Here is a 22,068-nt window from a genome sequence, read left to right as displayed (position 1 = left end):
GCTGGTCAGAGTTGATGGGAAGATGGATGGAGCTAAATACAAGGCAAACCTAGAGGAAAACCTGGTACAGGCCTTCCAGCAGGACAAAGACCCTAAACATGCAGCCAGAGCTACAATGGGATGGTTTAGATCAAAGCATATTCATGTGTTAGAATGGCCCAGTCAAAGTCCAGACTGAAATCCCATTGAGAATCTGTGGCAAGACTTGAAATTTGATGTTCACAGATGCTCTCCATCCAGTCTGACTGAGCTTGAGCTATTTTGCAAAGAAGAATGGCCAAAAATGTCAGCCTCTATATGTGCAAAACTAGTAGAGACATACCAAAAAGACTTGTAGCTGTTATTGCAGTGAAAGGTGGTCCTACAAAGTATTGATTCAGGGGGACTGAATACAAAGGTGCGCCACACTTTCCGGATTTTAATTTATTAAAAATTTTGGAAACCATATATAATTTTCTTTTCACACATACTTGCTACTTTGTGTTGGTCTATAACATAAAATCTTAATAAAATACATTTAAATATGTGGGTGTAATGTGGAAAAGTTCAAGGGGTGTGAATACTTTTTCAAGGTACTGTACTAATATAGTTCTGGTGGCAAACAAAATACGCAACCAGTACACAGATCTATATACAGTGGCAAACCTAGTATCCTGGGCTGTACCTGGTGTTCTGTATAATATGCCGACCCACATTCATCAGGCGGTCTTTTATATTCTGCTACAATATCAAGGTTTCAGCAAAAAAGATACAGGGCAACTTCAATAATAAAAAAAATGCTTTTGTTTAATCGTCAAGATATAAAAGTTCATACAGTACTCCTATAAATACCACTTACCCCTTTATTAACACCCTTGATAACAGATATAAATATATAGTACATTTCATTACTGATCACACAGGCCCACATTTACTAAGGTCTTTGCCCTAAAATTCTGGCTTAAGTAGTACCCTCCTTTTGGCACAATTCAGTGGTGACAAATTTATTGATTTTCTCCAAAAAGAAAACATGGTTATGCCTTGCTAGATACATTTCAAAAATATCTAGAAAAGGGGTCTTGGTTTTGTCATTGTGCCGAATTTATTATTGGAGTGCACTAGTTTTCGTAAAATAGTGGTCTAGAGTAATGAAAATAAAAAATGAGACTAACCTCATACAAGATCAGCTAAATCTGTCAAAAAGCGTGAGATACTGTGGTATATTTGGAAATAATTGTGACAGTTTGGTCTGAGTTTACACTGTCTATTTATCAGACAGCATTAGTAAATGTGGGCCCTTGACTTTACAAAAATAACCATACAGGTAGCATAGTATGAAATGAACAACCCTACAAATGCCACAGTCATAGTGTACCAGCTCCAAAATTGATTTACAAACTGCCAAAATATAAATAAGTCCTTTAGAGCCTTATTTAATCTAAAAACAAGCAATGTACTGAATACATATAAAGAGGTTGTGCCAAGTTTTATCCCAGCTCATCAGTGAGGGTCTAACCGCCAGGAGCCTCATCAATACAGAGAATGGGTGTCTTGTTCCCCCGTACTGATGGAGAGGCAAGTTGGACATGCACCCTACCACTTCATTCATCCTCTATGGGATTACTGGAAGGTTAATTATCCCTGACATCCCATATAGAATGAATTGAGTGGTAGGGTACTTGTTCTACCTTCTGATCCATCAGGCTGGAGAAGGGTACCCTGATTCTCAAGATCGGTGGTGGCCCAGTGGACTCCCAACCTGTGGATTGGGATAACTTTAAAACTTGGAACAACCCCTTTGAGGACCTTTTCTAATAAAATACAAAGTTCAGTGCAATACCATGCTACATATCAGATGGAAAGAGTGTGCATAACATAGAGGTAGACATTTTAACTATGGGACTAGTGGAAAAAATGCACCAATTCCTTGCAAGTCCACTCCCCAAAAGAAATACTAAAGTTGCATATAAACCATTGTGGATGAGTCCATTCGTCGGGCCATGGCCCTATTCTTTATCTTTTTGGGTTTCATTCTCCATAGGCACTGCAACATTAACAAACTAGGGTAACCGTACCCTTCTCTCTACCAGGTGAAAGAACGTGCAAAAAGCATCTGCAGGGGAAAGCAGGAATGTAATAGCATAAACTAGACCCTAGTTTTTTGCCACAGCTTTCCCTCCTCTATGCACACCTTTTTGTTAATTTTCAAAGGAGACTTGGAACAGAATCTGGAATCTTTCAGGTTGTCGTTAGATCAAGTAAAATCTTTAAGCTCTAAATGCTCAACATATGATCAGTGCAATTGCTTCATTCTCAGCTTAGTTCTAGTCAATGTAGGAGCGCTTTGTCTGTGTCAGGTATCGTGGGGCTTTATATTTCTTCTAAAGTTGATCTTCTTTGTTGTAAGCCAATGGGCCAAACCACTCAGAAGCATTAGGAATATGGTCATGGACATCACAATGACATAATGGCTGATACTGGAAAAAAAAAATACAGATTAGTAATTACAGGACATAGGACGTTCAAGATAATAAATTAATGCTAGAAAGCATTCCAAACCTATTTGTCTTAACTGTGATAAATATTAGCACCACCCACTGTACATGAAGATGATACACACTCTCTACAGGCTGTGTCTACTGATAGACAATGATCCTGCTTGCTTGGTGACTACTTCCCTGTGAGTATGTTCTTCTTACTACTGGTTCACCTATCACAGGGTTCAACTATAAAACCCTACCTATAATGGAACACATCTTTTGAGCACCAGAAGAAGGCCGATTCCTGCATGGAGATTGATGAATCTTCAAATACAAAACCCCTGAGCACCTGTTTTTTACAACCCGTATTTCCGATGATGACATGAGCAAGTATATACAGTAGTTAAAAAAGGAATTGGTTGGAACAACACCACTGTCTCAGAACCGGAACAGACTCCCGTCTACTGTAAAAATATTTTCTGACAGCACTTGTATCCATTAAAAAATGTATTTTATGTCACTACAGGTAACAATATGGAAACGTTTCAGCTCATTTATAGATAAAGAAAAAAAGTGTGGATCAGCTCACCTAGTCCTCCTCAGAGTGAGAAAAAACTCTTGGTGCAGTCAAATGCAGTTAGCTCCCAGATACAAAGTCAGTTGCAAAAGTGGAAGGTATACACTTGGGATTAAAATCCCAAAACTTTTTTTTAAAATCCACTCCATCAGGTGGTGTCAGTATTGGGTCCGTGACCTCACTGCAGGGTGGCAGATCGTCACCTGCACACTGCAGCGCCATGGGTCCCAGTGCTGGTTTACCTCGCAGGAGAAGCAGGCACCCAACATACTGCCGCATCCGTCCTCACGGCCAGGTATCATCTGGTGCGCTATAGCACACGTGGGCACATCTCTCCCATTCTTACGGGAGTGGCGTGCAGGCTCCAAATCACTGACCCCACCCGGAGGCGGGGATACTGGTATATAGGGCAGCTTCACTTACCATGAAGTGCCCAAGAGTGGTTGTATACCTGGTAACTTCTGCTGAAGCCTGTCGTCTGCTACTTAGATTATCTGGACTACTGACCCTTGCATTACCTGACTACAATTCTGCCTGTCGTCTGTTACTTGGATTATCTGGACCAGGCATGCTCAACCTGTGGCCCTCCAGCTGTTGTAAAACTACAACTCCCACAATGCCCTGCTGTAGGCTGATAGCTGTAGACTGTTCAGGCATGCTGGGAGTTGTAGTTTTGCAACAGCTGGAGGGCCGCAGGGTGAGCATGCCTGATTTGGACTATTTACCTATGCATTGCCTGACTATGAATCTGCCTGCCGTCTTCTGTAAGTTCACCTGGATTCCTGACCCTGCACTGCCTGACCACGAGTTCGCCTGACCTAGTTTACCGTTTTACTCTGAACTTTGTTTTGCCTTTATTGCAAGTGACTTTTGTATACCTTCTGCCAGTAAAGACTCTGTACACACTGCTGCAGTTAGCTGCATTCTGGGTGACTGGTGCAAACACCAGGGTCCTGACTCAGAGTCAGCAGTCAGCAATATTGGGCTAATTCCTAGTCCTCTATCAGCTGATCCAGAGGATCCACATCCTCTGTTCGTAACAGTACGCTTTGGTCATGGATCCCGCCGACTCTAAACCCGGAATGTCTGAAGTACTGCAGGAACTTGAACAAAAGCGTACCACCCAGAAACAAGTGGTAAATTACTTGCAGCATGTAGCTGTTCGCTTGGACTCTCTTGCTACAGCACAGTCTGCACAGGCTCCTACAGCTTCTGCTGTTCCTGCTGAGGTTGCAGTGCAGTCAGTTTCTTCTGGACCTCGTTTATCTGCTCTGTCCCGTTACAGCGGCAATCCGAAAACCTGTCGTGGGTTTCTCAATCAGTGTACAATTCACTTTGAGCTGCATCCTTATCACTTTCAATCTGATCTAGCTAAAGTAGCGTTCCTCATCTCTCATCTCGAGGGAGAGGCCCTGGCCTGGGCAAATCCAATATGGGAGAGATCTGGACACATCACCAGTAATGTGGCTCTATTTATGGACGCTTTCAAGAAGGTGTTTGATGAGCCAGCTCAAGCTTCTTCTGCAGCCTCCTCTCTACTGCATGTCCGTCAGGGAAGCCGGTCTGTGGGTCAGTATGCGATCCAGATGTGCACCTTTGCATCTGAAGTGTCGTGGAACGAGGAGGCTTTGGTAGCGGCCTTTTGGGAGGGCCTGTCTGGAAGTATTAAGGACGAACTCGTGGGACGTGATGTGCCTACCTCCCTTGAGTCGCTGGTCTCTCTGGCAATAAAAATTGATATACGGTTTTCAGAGCGGGCTCGTGAGGTCAGTCAGGAGAAAAGACTTTCACAATGGATGTTTAGGTCATATACATCTCAGCCTCCATTACACTCCTCCTTTCCGGATCCTGAACCTATTCAGATAAATTCTACTCGGCTTTCGGATGAGGAACGTCCTCTTCGTATGTCTTCTGGGCTCTGTCTCTACTGCGGTGGTCCAGGTCACCGTTTCCGCAGCTGTGCCAGAAGTCGGGAAACTCCACCGCTTAGGGTCATTGGGGGAGGTGGCTCTAGGCGAAAACTGCTCTACTCTCCAAATACCTGTGATCCTGCTTCTTGGAGGTACCAAAGTATCCATATCCGCTTCCTTGGATTCCGGATCTGCGGGGAACTTCATACACCAAGCAATGGTGAATCAATATCACATTCCTGTACGCCTGCTGAAGAATCCCTTGCTGGTAAAAGCCGTCAGTGGACAAGTGTTGACGGAGCCATTGCGGTTCATCACCGAGTCGTTGGAACTGCAGGTAGGAGTGTTACATGTTGAGTGGATTTATCTATATGTTCTACCAGAACTGTCTCATTCTCTCTTGCTGGGGTTGCCCTGGCTTAGGATGCACAATCCGGTAATCGATTGGCGCTCTGGAGAAGTTCTTTGATGGGGACAGCTGTGCCAAGGCAAGTGTTTACGTTCCATTCAACCCAAGGTTTTTACATCTCTCCTTAAAAGCTTGGAGGCTCTGCCAGTGGCCTATCGTTCTTTTGCAGATGTGTTTGATAAAAAGGAGGCAGAAATACTACCACCCCATCGTCCCTACGATTGCCCAATTGAGCCGCTAGGAACATCTCCTCCTCGGTGTTGTGTTTATCCTCAGTCTCCCGTTGAATCGCAGGCTACAGCAGATTATATCAAGGAGAATCTAGAGAGGGGTTTCATCAGAAAGTCTTCTTCCCCATCTGGGGCAGGATTCTTTTTCGTGAAAAAGAAAGATGGGTCTCTTCGCCCCTGTATCGACTACCGTGGTCTGAATAAGATCACCATAATGAATAAGTATCCTTTACTGTTAATTTCTGAGTTATTTGATAAAATTCGTGGGGCCAGGATCTTCTCTAAGCTGGACTTATTGGGGGCATATAACTTAGGGTCCATTTACATGTCCGTAAGTGTTCCGCGGATCCGCAAATTGCGGATCCGCAAAACACGGACACTGGCAATGTGCATTCAGCAATCGCCGCTCATCACCGACACTATAATAGAAAATGCCTAATCTTGTCTGCAATTGCGGACAAGAATAGGACATGTTCTATTTTTTGGCGGAAACGGAAGCACGGATGCGGAAGTGCGGATCCGCAAATGCGGACAGCACATTCCGGCCCCATTGAAAATGAACGGGTCTGCACCCGTTCCGCAAAATTGCGGAACGGATGCGGACCCATTTTGCGGATGTGTGAATGGACCCTTAATACGTATTCGTGAAGTTGATGAATGGAAGACAGCCTTTAATACCAGGGAAGGACATTATGAATACCTGGTTATTCCCTTCGGTCTCAGTAATGACTGCTGTCTTCCAGGAATTTGTCAATTATATTTTTCGGGATCTGCTTTATTCTTGTGTAATTAAATACACACAGGTTACATAAAGAACGCGTAAAGCAAAAAAATGGCATGAGCCCCTCAGCAAAAAGCTAACTCAGAGATAACTGGACACAGAGTTGATAAGCTATAAAAAAATATTTTTTTTATTGAAGTACATGATTAAAAACATATATGAAATGACAGACAAATCCATATCAAAAAAGTGCGGTACAACCCTCGGAGAATTTGGTAAAGAGTGTGACGTAAAATAGAGCCTGAAGGGAGAGTATGAGGATAAATCCAAAATATGGATGTCTAATCAATGGAGTCAGAAGATGCCATATATGTAAAGTACAAGTGCAAGCCGCAAATAAGCAGCAGGAAAACCACGGCTCTACAGAGTTCGTGGGTGCATCCGTTGAGTAGACATCCAATTAATAAAATGCGAGAAATGCCATGATAAAGTGCATGTGCAAGCCACATATAATTGGCAAAAAACCATAGCAATATCCTATTCAAAGGCTCAAAAGTGAAGATGTAGTAAGTACAATGTAAACATGAAAAGTCACATACCGTAAGTCAAAGTAATAACTCCACAGGAAGACCGCACACCCAGACGCGCGTTTCGGTGGAAACCTTCCTCTGTGTGCCCACATCCTCCATTGGAGCCGGAGCTGTTCTATCACAGAACAATGCTTCAGGTCGTACGTCTACTTGTGTTTTTTTTTTTCTAAATTATTTTTGGCTGCCGAGAGAAACTATTCTATTGGAGACAGGGAACCTTTGGCAATTAAGATGCCATTAGAAGAGTTGAGATATCTTCTAGAAGGTTCTATTCTGCCAGTCATAATCTACAGTCGTGGCCAAAAGTTTTGAGAATTAGATAAATATTGGAAATTGGAAAAGTTGCTGCTTAAGTTTTTATAATAGCAATTTGCATATACTACAGAATGTTATGAAGAGTGATCAGATGAATTGCATAGTCCTTCTTTGCCATGAAAATTAACTTAATCCCCAAAAAAAACTTTCCACTGCATTTCATTGCTGTCATTAAAGGACCTGCTGAGATCATTTCAGTAATCGTCTTGTTAACTCAGGTGAGAATGTTGACGAGCACAAGGCTGGAGATCATTATGTCAGGCTGATTGGGTTAAAATGGCAGACTTGACATGTTAAAAGGAGGGTGAAGCTTGAAATCATTGTTCTTCCATTGTTAACCATGGTGACCTGCAAAGAAACGTGTGCAGCCATCATTGCGTTGCATAAAAATGGCTTCACAGGCAAGGATATTGTGGCTACTAAGATTGCACCTCAATCAACAATTTATAGGATCATCAAGAACTTCAAGGAAAGAGGTTCAATTCTTGTTAAGAAGGCTTCAGGGCGTACAAGAAAGTCCAGCAAGCGCCAGAATCGTCTCCTAAAGAGGATTCAGCTGCGGGATCGGAGTGCCACCAGTGCAGAGCTTGCTCAGGAATGGCTGCAGGCAGGTGTGAGCGCATCTGCACGCACAGTGAGGCAAAGACTTTTGGAAGATGGCCTGGTGTCAAGAAGGGCAGCAAAGAAGCCACTTCTCTCCAAAAAAACATCAGGGACAGATTTATCTTCTGCAGAAAGTATGGTGAATGGACTGCTGAGGACTGGGGCAAAGTCATATTCTCCGATGAAGCCACTTTCCGATTGTTTGGGGCATCTGGAAAAAGGCTTGTCCGGAGAAGAAAAGGTGAGCGCTACCATCAGTCCTGTGTTATGCCAACAGTAAAGCATCCTGAGACCATTCATGTGTGGGGTTGCTTCTCATCCAAGGGAGTGGGCTCACTCACAATTTTGCCCAAAAACACAGCCATGAATAAAGAATGGTACCAAAACACCCTCCAACAGCAACTTCTTCCAACAATCCAACAACAGTTTGGTGAAGAACAATGCATTTTCCAGCACGATGGAGCACCGTGCCATAAGGCAAAAGTGATAACTAAGTGGCTCGGGGACCAAAACATTTACATTTTGGGTCCATGGCCTGGAAACTCCCCAGATCTTAATCCCATTGAGAACTTGTGGTCAATCCTCAAGAGGCGAGTGGACAAACAAAAACCCACTAATTCTGACAAACTCCAAGAAGTGATTATGAAAGAATGGGTTGCTATCAGTCAGGAATTGGCCCAGAAGTTGATTGAGAGCATGCCCAGTCGAATTGCAGAGGTCCTGAAAAAGAAGGGCCAACACTGCAAATACTGACTCTTTGCATAACTGTCATGTAATTGTCGATAAAAGCCTTTGAAACGTATAAAGTGCGTGTAATTATATTTCACTACATCACAGAAACAACTGAAACAAAGATCTAAAAGCAGTTTAGCAGCAAACTTTGTGAAAACTAATAATTGTGTCATTCTCAAAACTTTTGGCCACAACTGTACACCGATCACAAAACCTGACCTACTTGCAGACGGCCCAACGGCTTAATCCTCGTCAGGCTCGTTGGGCTCTCTTCTTTGCCCCATTTAATTTCCAGCTTCATTTCCGGTCTGCTGACAAAAATACCAAGACCGATGCTCTCTCCAGGTCCTTCGAAACCATAGATACGGAAGACGAGCCCCAGTCCCAGTTTATTGAACCAACTAAAGTACTCCCTGTGGCTCCAGTTAACCTATCCAAGGTTCCCCAGGTAATATCTTTGTTCCAGAGTCCGAACGAAGGAATGTTTTGCTGTGGGGCCATGCGTCCAAGATTGCTGGCCATCCAGGTCAACGTGGGACCTTGAATCTCATCTCCCGACTGGTGGCCATCCAAGTCAACGGATATTACAGACATTGTGGCTTCCTGTACCTTGTGTGCCCAGAACAAGTCTCCTTGGTTGAGACCTGCAGGTCTATTATTGCCACTGCCTGAGGTCCCCTGGCAACATATTGGTATGGACTTTGTGACTGATTTGCCTGTCTCTAATGACTGTACAGTCATCTGGGTTGTCGTTGACTGTTTTTCCAAGATAGGGTATATTTCCACTGGACCGGGGGTCGAATGGAGGGGTGGACCGTAGGCGCAAAGACGCAACCAGAGTAATTTTATAAACCAATAGTTTTTTTTATTGTTATATTGACTGGTCAATATAACAATAAAAACACCTATTGGTTTATAAAAATACAATGGTTGCGTCTTTGCGCCTACTGTCCACCCCTCCATTCGACCCCTGGTCCAGTGGAAATATACCCTATTCATCGACCCAGACGGCGGCTTGGCCCCGGCCAAAGGGGAACGCGGACAGAATCGTCAGCACCAACCAGTGAGACGTAATCACTCCTATTCACCTCCAGCTCAGTTGCACCGAACAATAGGTGCAACAACAACAGGTGATCAGTACCACTCTTCCTGTTACTTTGGAGGTTCAGCTTTTAACTTATTTACCCTATGAGCGCCTTTTACTTTCCTTGGCCATTTTTTACTGTTTTTCCAAGATGTCACACTTTATTCCGCTTCCAGGTCTGCCATCTGCTCCTTGTCTGGCTGAGCTGTTCATTCTACATATTTTCTGCCTGCATAGATTTCCTCTCCACATTGTCTCATATTCACTTCCCATTTCTGGAGATCTTTATGTAAGTGTATGAATGTGTCTTTGGACTTTTACTCTGCTTACCACTCACAGTCTAACGGCAAGGTGGCCAACTTCCTGCGACATTTCACCAATGCCCATCAAGACGATTGGGTAAATCTGTTTCCCTGGGGGGAGTTTGCTCATAACAGTCGAGTCAGCCAAGTCACAGGTAAATCTCCATTTTTTGTGGTCTACGGTCGAAATCAGAGTGTTCCTCTTCCTGTGCGGCCTTCTTCCGGGGTTCCTGAGGCAGATTCTTGTGTGGAGCAGTTCTCTTGGGTCTGGTCTGACAATAAGGAATCTCTTCGGAGAACAGCAGATCAGATGAAAAGGTCAGCGGATAAGAAACGCAGACCTCCTCAGTTTGCCTTTGGAGACAAGGTATGGGTCTAAAACCTAACAAATGCCCCCCAACATATGTTTCGCCACCTAATCTGGCTTCATCAGAGGTAACGGGCAGACTTGAATACTGGACGCTGAAGCAAAGTTTATAAAGGCTCCCACCCCCTTGTGTGCAGAGGGAAGAGCCAATACGACCAAAGAATGAACATAACTGAATGGAGTTACCTATGAAAATTCACAAAATCGCAGTGACGGTCCCCATCGTCATCCACAAAAGGGAGTGTTCTAGTGATCAACTGCGCACAAAATATCGGCGCCTGGACTTACCCTCTACGAGCGCCACTTGAATTCAGTACGCCTGCATGAGAATTTAGAGACTGGAGAAGAGCGCAGGGCCGAACTAAGGCTGCACCTACACTTAGCCTCAATCCTCTGCTTCTCTTCAAGCACATTGCGGTTGCCCTTGCACTTAGTCTCAAAATTAGACATAGTTAGATCTAATGCGCCTGCGTCTGAACCTAAAGTGCAATGAACGTTTGCCTATGCATACTACACTTGCCAGGCAGAGGTATTGACCAATAAAATGGCTAAATGATGCACTTCATAGACTTGGTTACTAATAAGATGGTTGGTAGTGCTAATTAACATATTATACATGATATGATATTATTAATAGCTGATACATATCTGCATATCACATATGCTTCCTTATTGCCTTACCTACTTACAGCCCATGGTTCATATAGAACTGGAAAACAGTATATTGACATCACAAGATAATATTTACATTTTAATTAATTGACGACACTAGGTAACAATACTGTGCTGATAATAAGGTCTCATTAATGACCAAATGTTTCTCAAGCTTGAGTAGAAACACTGCTACATTGTGATTTGGATTGACTTAAAATGAATTTTCATACCGTGTACTGAGTATCTTGTATGGGAACTGTAGTGATATGATGACTAAAGTTACATCCATCTTAAAGAAAATCAGTAAATCAATTGAATAAAAGTAAACTATTGTTTAAGTGGCCTTGAATGGGCAGAATATTAAATTACCACAGAAAATGAGAGAGCGGAAACAGGAGCTCATAGAATGTAAACAAAACATTTTAATGAAAACCAGATGTCCATAAATGATTTAAAAAGCCACCACTAATGGGGTATATGAAGAACACTGGACCCTGAACTATAAGTACATTAAAACATCTCCATGCATGGATTTCTTTATACAGGTAGGTCACATTCACATGTAGCAAATATGCTGCAGATGTTAGTGCATGCTGCCAATTTCTTCCAGGTTTGCCATGGATTTCATCCACTTAACAATTTCAGCCCCGGAGGGTTTTTAGTTTTCTGCTCCCTGCCTTACTGGGGCTATAATTTTTTTATTTTCCATTCACACAGCCATATAAGGGCTAGTTTTTGCAGGACAAGTTGCACTTTCTAATCCCACCACTTAATATTGCATAGGCATGGCTGAATAGCTTTTTTATTATCATTCTCCCAAAAATTTAGTAAAAGTTAGTCAGTAAATCGAACGTACCCCAAAAAGGTACCAATGAAAGTTACAGCTTACCCTGCAAAAAAATAAGGCCTGATACAGCTCTGTCAACGGAAAAGCAAAAAAGTTCTGGCTCTCAGAATGTGGTACCCAGGGGTGTACCTAGCCTCTCTGCTGCATGAGGCAAAAACTGAAACAGCCCCCCCCCCTTCCCCCAATGCCAATTTCTTAACCTAACCCTTTCCCTTCAGCTCATGGCCCTTTGGCCGTCTTGCCCCTACCTGGTGCTGCCTGAGGCGATCGCCTCACCTGGCATTATTGGTGGTGCACCCCTGGTGGTACCTATATTTAATTTTGACATAATCATATTAACCCACAGAACTTAACATGTCATTTAAACCACCCTTTGAACTCCACAAAAACTGTTTTTATTTCACCCCTGCCCCAAAAATTAATGAAAATTATATGTACTCCGAAATGGCACCATTAAAGATACAACTTGGTCCACCAAAAATAAGCCCTAATACTGCTACACTGATAAAAGAAAATTTAAAAGTTATGCAGTAATGGAAAAAAAATGGTTTTGTCCTCAAAACCAAAAATAGTCGATTCTTTAAAGGGTTAAATAACTTCCAATTGTAAGTCATTGAGGAGGTACTTATTTCTGTATTAGTATCAAAAAACATTTACAATTTGTTTCGGATCAGAAAGGTCACTTTTCTATCCACCACTGACATAAATATTTCTAATTGTGCCACAAAACTCTTTTCAAATGGCATCAGAACTTGTTATCACGCAATCTCCGGGCACGCAGCCACATGAAAGGTCACTGATATTACTTTGACTTTATGGATATATACAATTATATGCTAGCTAGTCTCTCCAAGGGAGTTAATAACCTTCTCAGAAGGTTGGACATCCACAACCAAAAGTATTGAGGGAGATGGAAGGTCAATACCGTGTGGTGCAGTAAATGCGAAATAAAGGTTTTTATAGAGTCAGACAATTGATACAAACAATAAGGGAGGTTAAAGGCTAATCAAACAAAAATTGCCATAACAGCACACTTTCCATTACCTCACAATGAAGAATCCCAAATTATCTGAGATGACTTCTTCTAGACATGTACTTTTTGTAATGGTAATATGTAAATGAATTCTCACTCCCGGTTAGTTTAGGGTTTTCTTGGAAGTTACAATGTCTTATTGTCCCAAGCGCTTCAATTTCAGAAAAATGGTTTGTAGAACCAATGTATTTTTAACAGATTGCATGTTCACTGGGCTCCTAACTCATCTTTGTGATACTACTTTCACCGTAACAGTGGGTCCTAATAAATTAAATTATCAGATTATTTTACTGTTAAAGCCTTACATCGACCAAAACCTAAATATCTAAATTGGGTTGCCAGCTGATTCAACTCCTTCCCACCCCATGTCAGACTATTGTAAGAGACCGAGATTTGGGCAAGTATGTGATGCGCAATAATGTTCTTGAATCCCAAAAACTGCAGAGCTGCAATTTCTTTGATGGTACTGACTGTGGAGCTTATATTTTACTCTTTAAATAGGCTAAGAATGCTTCAGATAGCTCATCAATTCCTCATGGCAGATGTTCTAAAATTCCCTGGTTCCCCCACTAGACTACTGCCTCTCCAGACGCAGGAAGTACCTGCCCAGCAAATTACTGCCCACAGTGGAGAATGGCTTCAGCCAGTGATTGGCTGAGCAGTCATTTCCTGAATGTCGAGAGAGACCAAGAAGCAGAGTAAGGTGGAACAGCTGGAAAGCATCAGAACGGGAGCAGCAGGGGTGAGTTATGTCTCATTTAAAGGGAGTCTGTCACCACATTTGAGCATATTAGACTGATCAAATAGCGTTATATGTGCCACCCAGAACTTAAAAACGGTACCTTTGTTGTATCTAATGGAGTTTTCTTTCAGCCAAAAATGAACTTTTAAGATTCTGTAAATGCGCCCTCTCAAGTGCCCAGGGCGGCGTCTCAATCGTCCGAGCCCCAGGAAGCACCTCCTCAACGGCTCATAACCCCGCCCTCCGTGTGCCTCTGCCCGCCTGTTTACTCTCCTCCTCTCTCCTTTTCCACTGCGGCTGCGCGGTCAAATTCGTAGCGCAGTGGAAAAGGAGAGAGGAGGAGAGTAAACGGGTGGGCAGAGGCACACGGAGGGCGGGGTTATGAGCCGTTGAGGAGGTGCTGCCTGGGGCTCGCACGATTGAGACGCTGCCCTGGGCACTTGAGAGGGCACATTTACAGAATCTTAAAAGTTAATTTTTGGCTGAAAGAAAACTCCATTAGATACAACAAAGGTACCGTTTTTAAGTTCTGGGTGGCACATATAACGCTATTTGATCAGTCTAATATGCTCAAATGTGGTGACAGACTCCCTTTAACAATTTTATGTTTCCGAAAAAAAATATTGACCTCTCAAGCCATTTAAAAACGTATGTGGATACTGAATAAGAGTCAGCTCCATATTAGGGAAAGAAAAAACAAGAGTTCACTCACTGTTCATGTGAAAATGTTGAAATTAATTCATATTAGAAATTAATATTTACGAGTTTCCCCTTAGGTAGCCATTGGAGCAAGCAGAAAAGTCAATGGTCTAGGTGGTGCATCTACACAACTGGAGACAGAAACTCCAAGTTCCTTATTGTGTTCCTTGGTGGTAAAGCATTGTACTCTAGCAAAAATTAGATGTGTGCAAGATGCTCCTTGTTTAGAATCGTTTTTGCAGAAAAATGTAGACGTGATTATGTACCAACATGTCATCATGACAGTATGGGGAAAAGTTCTCAAAACTGGCTCAAGGAAATTCTGGCTTAGTTGTCCATAGCAACCAATCAGATTCCACCTTTCAGAGCTGTTTTGGAAAATGAAATGGTCAATCTGATTGGTTTTCCTTTTGCACCTGTTTTGACACATCTCCCTCTATGAGTCCTGAGATACAAGTATCACAAGAACCCTTACTGTTCATGGTGTGCCTATCAGGAACCAAGAGAGGTTTTTTTTCACTTTTTCTAGGCTAATGCATTACGTTGTCTACGGACTTCTTTTATAAAAATGATAATATACTAGGAGCAGCCCCACAAGAAAACCATCTGAGCATGGTACACTGATGTTAATTTGGGTAGACAGCACGTTTTGCTACTCATGCTTATACATAATTTATATGAATCACAAAAGAAATTAGGACAGACTTAATTTCAATGAATTATAATATTTTCATAGGAATTTCCCCTATTTTTTTTACTCCACTATAAAATGAGGCTCTGTGTTCTCTCTGTGGCTTCCAGAATGATCAATGGCTTATTTTAAAGTGCAGCTCTCAATATAAAACTAATATAACATAGGACCTACCAAATAGTTAATTTTCATAATATATTTCATCATGGCAATAACATATATTACAGTATGGATTGCCCAGAATCATAAAGTGAAGAATCTCAGACACAGTCATATCTTTCAGGCTTCTGTATACAGGTTAGAGTCTCCCTAAGTAGCTCCTGTAGAAAGAGCTTTGTGGTTGGAGAAATATAGGAGGTGCATATCTTGACTTTGAGAGCACGGTATCGACACTGGGTAGTCCATATTGTAGTAACAACAAAGGACAGAGAGATGTAAGCATGCAGTAATAACATTTTCCACATGGAAAGCCTACTATCCTGAGGATAGGTCATAAATATCTGATCTGTAGGAGTTTGACACCCTGCGCCCCCGCTGATCAGCTATTTGAAGAGGTGGAGATGCTCCATGCGAGCGCTGCTTTCCTCTTCATGACATTACGCGTTATCTTTCCTGTAGAGGCGGCGCAGTGTAATTACAAGTACTCACTCCATTCAGGAGAAGAGCATAATGTAATGTAAAATCATGCTCAAAACATATGAGAATGTTTGTGAGTTACATTGGTAAATGGTTTACACTGAATATTTCCATTTGATGATATACAATGGTGCTTTAAAGTTTGTGAACCCTCCAGAATTCATACATTTGACCTAAAGCTACACCAAATTTTCATAGAAGTCCTAAAAGTATGTAAAGGTAACCAAATCAAACAAATATTAGACTTTGTCATGTATTTATTGAGGAAAATTATCTATAAGATCACAAGTCCCTGAGTATAAAAAGTATTTGAGTCTTTGCTTTGTGGTGTGACCATGTACAACATTAATTGCAACTAAACTTTTCCTGTAAATGTTGATCAGTCCTGCACATCGGCTTGGAGGAATTTTAGCCTATTCTTTCATACACAACAACTTCAACTTTGTTGGTGGGTTTCGTCCCATGAACTGCTCGCTTCAGGTCCTTCCACAACATTTCTATTGGATTAAGGTCAGGACTGATTTGACAATTGCAATTTTGACTCATTTGTTTGATTTGGTTATCTTTATCTTCTATTATGACTTGTGTGAAAGAAAATCTTATGTAGTTTTAGGTCAAGATTATTCAGAAATATAGAAAATTCTGAAGGTTTCAAAAACTTTCGACCACCACTGTATGATTTGTAACATAAATCTAAGGTTCAGATGAAGGCATCTGGGATGTCTGGTCCTGTCAAAGTGGAGAAGGCACAGCAGTTGCACAGCAGAGCGATGCCTCTTGGTGTAATAGCAATGCCCCCGTTGCTCGTAAAGGCTGATTTGCATATAATAAAACTTCATTTTTCTCATTAATGTGGACACATATGAACATGGGACCAACACAGAAGCCTTCAGCTGCCAAGCGGACATTTAACAGGTCAGCCAGTTTCATAGGTACAAATCTGCTGACAGATGCCCTTCAACATAACACACTCTCTTTGTTAAGTGAATGCTCATTAACTGAAAAAGTTAATGAACCAAATGGCAATGTAAAAGACAAGATACTATTAACTCAGAGTTAAAGATGCTGGATTTAGTGGTGATAGCCATTATTACACAGTAATTTATAACAACTTCCCTCCATTATAGTCGGAAAGGGGAAAGAAAAGTGATAATATTAATTGAATGAACAAGAGGCTTGTGAATTCCTTGTTATTTAACTAGTTCTTCTCAAGCAAAACTCAACTGAAATAATGGACTACGAGTAAACCAAGCTGATGATTCCCATGCGTAGTTAAAATGCAGCACACCGTTGGATATGTTCCATTTGTTTTTACTATGTATCATGATTAATGTTTTTGCTTTTCTCTTTACTTTGTCAGACTGTACCTTGTTCCAATGTCTAACCAGCTTCCATAATCTTTAACCAGGAAAAAAAAGTGCTGCAAAAAACACAAAAACACCAAAAAGTTAATCCACATTAATAATTAAGACTATGGGCACAAACATAGCTGAAAATAACCCTGAACCTATCAGGTCTGAAGATGATCATACACATTACATGAACCCAGAAGAAGCTGACGATCTAATGTGTATGGGGGCTTCCCAGATGTTAACATGGCTCATACTATGCTTCAGCTTATCGTTATCTCCCCCACTAAAAGAAATACCATACATAGTTTTCAAAGTGGTAGTGGGGTGTTGAGAAACATAGTTTAAGGCTACTTTCACACTTGCGTCAGTGTGATCCGGCGGGCAGTTCCGTCGTCGGAACTGCCCGCCGGATCCGCCGCTGACTGAAAGCATTTGTGAGACGGATCCGGGTGCGGATCCGTCTCACAAATGCATTGCAAGGACGGATCCGTCTCTCCGCTTGTCATGCGGACCGACGGATCCGTCTTGTATATTTTTTCAAATTTTTACCGATCTGCGCATGCCGGAACGACGGATCCGGCTTTCCGGTATTCTGAATGCCGGATTCGGCGCTAATTCATTCCTATGGGAAAAAATGCCGGATCCGGCGTTCAGGCAAGTCTTCAGTTTTTTTCGCCGGAGAGAAAACCGTAGCATGCTGCGGTTTTCTCTTTTGCCTGATCAGTGAAAACGACTGAACTGAAGACATCCTGATGCAAACTGAACGGATTACTCTCCATTCAGAATGCATGGGGATAAAACTGATCAGTTCTTTTCCGGTATAGAGCCCCTGTGACGGAACTCTATGCCGGAAAAGAACAACGCAAGTGTGAAAGTAGCCTAATGTGTATAATTAACTAAAAGGCGATTTGCTACTTCCCCAGACAGGTCTGTTTTAGTAAATGCTTGTATGCCCCATGAAACAACAATTCTGGAGCATCTTTTCTACGGCTACTTTCACATCTGCGTTTTAACTTTTTGGCGGAGAAAAACGCTTCCGTCAATGGGGACAAAACTGAACAGAACAGAACGGAGTGCTCCAGAATGCATTCCGTCTCGTTTGGTTGCAGCGATTTTCTGTCACAAAATTCCTTTGTGCAGGAATTTTAACATAAATTTTAAAAGTACAGATTTTTTCCTGCAACAAGCCAAGTTTGCAGAGGCTTATAAGTGTCAGAATAATAGAACCCCCTAAAAAATGACCCCATTTTTAAAACTAGACCCCCTAAGGTATTCATCTAGGGGTGTAGTGAGCTTTTAGACCCCCTAGTCTTTTGCAGAAATTAATGCTAAGCAGGCGGAATTTTTTTTTTTTATTTCTTTTTTTTTTAAACTCGTTTTATTGAAAAAGAGTAACAAGGCATATACATGGTACAGTCTTATGGGCAAAATACAAAGACATATTACAGGTCAGATCACGCTGAGTGGTGGTGGTACATACATAAACAATTCGATGGAGAGAAGACACGGCATTTAATACAATAAACTGAGTTGTACGAGGTGGAGTGCAAGACTCGGCATGTGTTAGTCCTATCAAGGACCTAAAGAAACCGCTGACCTCTCCGAAGTCGTTAGATGTGACTCACACCATAGACCCCACACCTTCTGGAATTTATCAGGGCACTTTCTATTGACATATAACACCTTCTCAAAAGGAATCACTTGATTAACTAGCCTCTTCCATATCCCCAGAGTCGGTAAATCATCCGCCATCCATTTGAGAGCAATAACTTTGCGGGCTAAAAATAGAGATTCGCTTAAAAATATCTTATTATAGTGGGTCCAGCTATCATCATCCAGGATCCCTAGGAGACATACCTTGGGGCAAAGTGGAATAGGACCTAAGCCCAGTGATGAGAGTACCCCCAATACCGCTTGCCAATATGATTTGATGTACTCGCACTCCCACATCATATGCCAGAAGTCTGCATTATTATGTGCACATCTTAAGCAATTGGATTGGGGGATCCTTCCCATCCTGTGTAACCTAGTGGGGGTTAAATAGCTGCGATGTAGCATAAATAACTGGATCAATCTATTGTTAATCGAAGGAGATACCCTAGTGACTGCTTCTAACGCCTCTGACCAATCCTCCGCTGAGAGATGTGAAATGTTCCCTCTCCATCTGGCCTCAGCTAATATGAGTAGCGCTGACATGTGGTTCTCCAAAAGATGAGTATATAGCACAGACACCATACCTCTGGGTCCTTGTGATTTAATAACTCCGATAAGGGGATAAGAAGAAATGGCCCTATTACCATTCCCAAACTGTTCCTGAAAGGCGTTCCTAATCTGCAGATATTTGAAGAATTGGGTACGTGCTATTCCAAAACGTTCCTGAATTTGAGAGAAGGAGCGTAGGACACCTTCACTATATAAATCTCGCAGGAGTACAATCCCGGACGCTGCCCATGTATGTGTTCCTTCTATCCCTTGCAAATGGGGGAACAAAGGGTTATCCCATAAAGGCATGGTGTCGGCCCAATCCTGAAATTGTCTCAATTTAGCGTCCCTCCAAACCTGCTGTGCCAACCTATGAACTGGTAGCAAGTGCCTCGACAAGGAGCCTACCCTCTCTAGTACAGGCCACAAGTTAGATAAGCCCAGGTGCTGTTGCAAATAATATTCCATATTCTGCAGGGGCTCCCCATTAACCCAACTAGCTAAGAATCTTATTTGTCCTGCCAAAAAGTACAAGTGGAAATTTGGTAGCGACGCCCCCCCCTGTCCCTTAGACCTCTGTAATGTATTCATAGCGAGTTTGTGTCTGGCCCTACCCCAAATGAATTGAATCATTAAGGAGTGTAGGCGGTCCAAGAGATTTCGTGGTATTGGGGTGCAAGCATGTTCCAGTATGTATAGTCCCTTAGGCAGTAGGACCATTTTGATTAGATTGATCCTGCCCATGACAGACAGAGGGAGGGTCTTCCACACCTTGAACTTCTCAGTGAATATAGCTTCTAGAGGGGCAACATTTCTGGAATAGGAGTCTCCCGGCACTCTGGTAATGACTATCCCCAGGTATTTAAAGTGGTCCACTACTCTGAGGTTGTGGTAGACTTCGGGCCAATTAGATTGCCACAGCGGCATCAAGGCAGACTTAGCCCAGTTAATATGCAATCCTGAAAAATGACTAAATTGCTCTATGATCGTGATCGCTTGTGGTAAGGAAGTGTCCATATCACTCATGTATAATATGAGGTCATCTGCATATAGGCCTACTCTGTCCTCTCTCCCCCCCAGCCCAACTCCTCTGAATATCGAATCTTGGCGTATGCGCAGAGCTAAGTGCTCTATGGCAATTGCGAACAAAAGGGGAGAGAGAGGACAACCCTGCCTCGTACCCCTCTGCAGAGGGAAGTAGGAGGAGGCCGTACCATTAATCGAGATACTAGCCTTCGGATTTTTGTATAGTACCCGGACCCACTGTAGGAATCTAGGGCCGAAGCCAAATCTCCCCAACACTCTCAGCAGATATGGCCACTCTAGAGAATCGAAGGCCTTGGCCGTATCTAATGAGGCCATCGCCCACTGTCTTCCTTGACAGGTCCCAATTTGGGCTATAATTTGTGCCCTACGGATATTACTAGAAGTTGATCTTCCCGGTATGAACCCAGTCTGATCGCAATGGATTATGCTAGGCACTATTTTGTTTAACCTATTGGCCAAGACCTTCGTGAGGATTTTGTAATCCAGGTTTAGCAAAGATATTGGCCGATAGGAGGAACAATCCAACGGGTCCTTGTCAGGTTTAAGAATCACTACTATGGATGCTTCATATAGGGAGTCTGGGAGCCTACCAATACGCCACGCTTCTTTGAACATCTCTCTCAATTGAGGCCCAAGGACATCAACATACTTGGAGTATACCTCCAGTGGCAACCCATCTGGGCCCGGGGACTTCCCATTTGACAGATCAGCAATTGCATTTTGTATCTCTTCCAGAGTAATATCCTCCTCCATTAGGTTGCTGTCCTCCAACGAGAGTGATGGACAAGATATTTCATCTAAGTAATTCTCAAGTTCATTCTCTGAGTATGACACTCGTGTCTGATATAACTCTCGATAGAAGTCAGCAAAACATGCTACCATATCCGGGACAGATTCTTTGACCTCCCCGTCCATGGCCTGGATACGCAGAACTGGCGGGGCAGAGGTATTTTTATGTACTATTTGAGCTAATAGTCTCCTGCCTTATCACCCATCTCAAAGGCCTGCTGTTTATAAAAGAATAGTTTACGGTCACTTTTTTCATGCAGATGGACTAAGTACATCCTACCTTTCAACAACCAGTCCTGCCTATGTGTCTCCGATGGGTCTGCCAGGTACCTAGCTTCAGCTTCCCTAACACTAGAGTTAAGGGAGTCCTCTTTTCTCCTGGTGTCCCTCTTAATATAAGAGATCGATGATTTAAGACATCCCCTTAGATATGCCTTTAGTGTTTCCCAAAGGAGGAGGATACTCGTATCAACATCATGCACTTCAAGGAAAACCTGTAATTGATCTGGGATCCTATCCTGCTCCTTCAGCAAAGTAAGCCAAAATGGATGAATCCTTGTTTTCAAACAAGGGTTCAACCCCTGAGTAACATTAAATTGTGCAATCAAAGGCGCATGATCAGAGACATTTTGGGGGCCATAGAGAACAGTAGACAAATCCAAGTAGGCATCAGGGGATCCAAATATATAGTCTATCCTGGACAGCGCTCCATGGGAAGGAGTAAAGCAAGAGTACTCTATTGCATCTGGATGTTTCTTCCTCCAAAAATTTATCCATCCCACTTCACCAGCCCAAGCCCCCAGCAGTGAAGGGTGGCTGCGAGCCGAGGAGGCAGGATGAGCACAGAAGCGGTCCCTCTGCGAGTCCATGACCATGTTAATGTCCCCCACACATAAGAATCTTGCATGTGGGTATTGGGCTGCAAATATAGTTGCAGTTTGTAGAATGGTTAAATCAGCAGGTGGGGGACAGTAAACGCTCAGGATCACATACGGAGTGCCATTCACGTGTGCATAGACAAAAACATATCTACCCTCCGGGTCGCTCTCAGTCGTATGTAACTCCCATCTGACAGAG

At 42.6% G+C, this 22,068-nt stretch overlaps 1 protein-coding gene across 2 annotated transcripts in view; it reads right to left on the bottom strand.

Annotated features, from left to right (window-relative positions):
* Positions 1–846: 846 nt before the first annotated feature.
* Positions 847–22,068, bottom strand: part of PIGN (phosphatidylinositol glycan anchor biosynthesis class N) — a 356,746-nt gene continuing 335,524 nt past the window's right edge. For both annotated transcript variants that reach the window (XM_040432195.1, XM_040432196.1), the window contains exons 28-29: positions 16,969–17,021; positions 847–2,456 (exon numbers count right to left, since the gene is read on the bottom strand). In XM_040432195.1, coding sequence (XP_040288129.1) covers positions 2,333–2,456; positions 16,969–17,021 — 177 coding nt within the window. In that variant the 3' untranslated portion in view covers positions 847–2,332. The remainder of the gene's footprint in view (positions 2,457–16,968; positions 17,022–22,068) is intronic.

Source organism: Bufo bufo, chromosome 5 (assembly GCF_905171765.1).
Source record: "Bufo bufo chromosome 5, aBufBuf1.1, whole genome shotgun sequence".
Taxonomy (NCBI): Eukaryota; Metazoa; Chordata; class Amphibia; order Anura; family Bufonidae; genus Bufo; species Bufo bufo.
The sequence above is the reverse complement of the archived record's forward strand: the minus strand, read 5'-3'. Positions and strand labels throughout refer to the sequence as shown.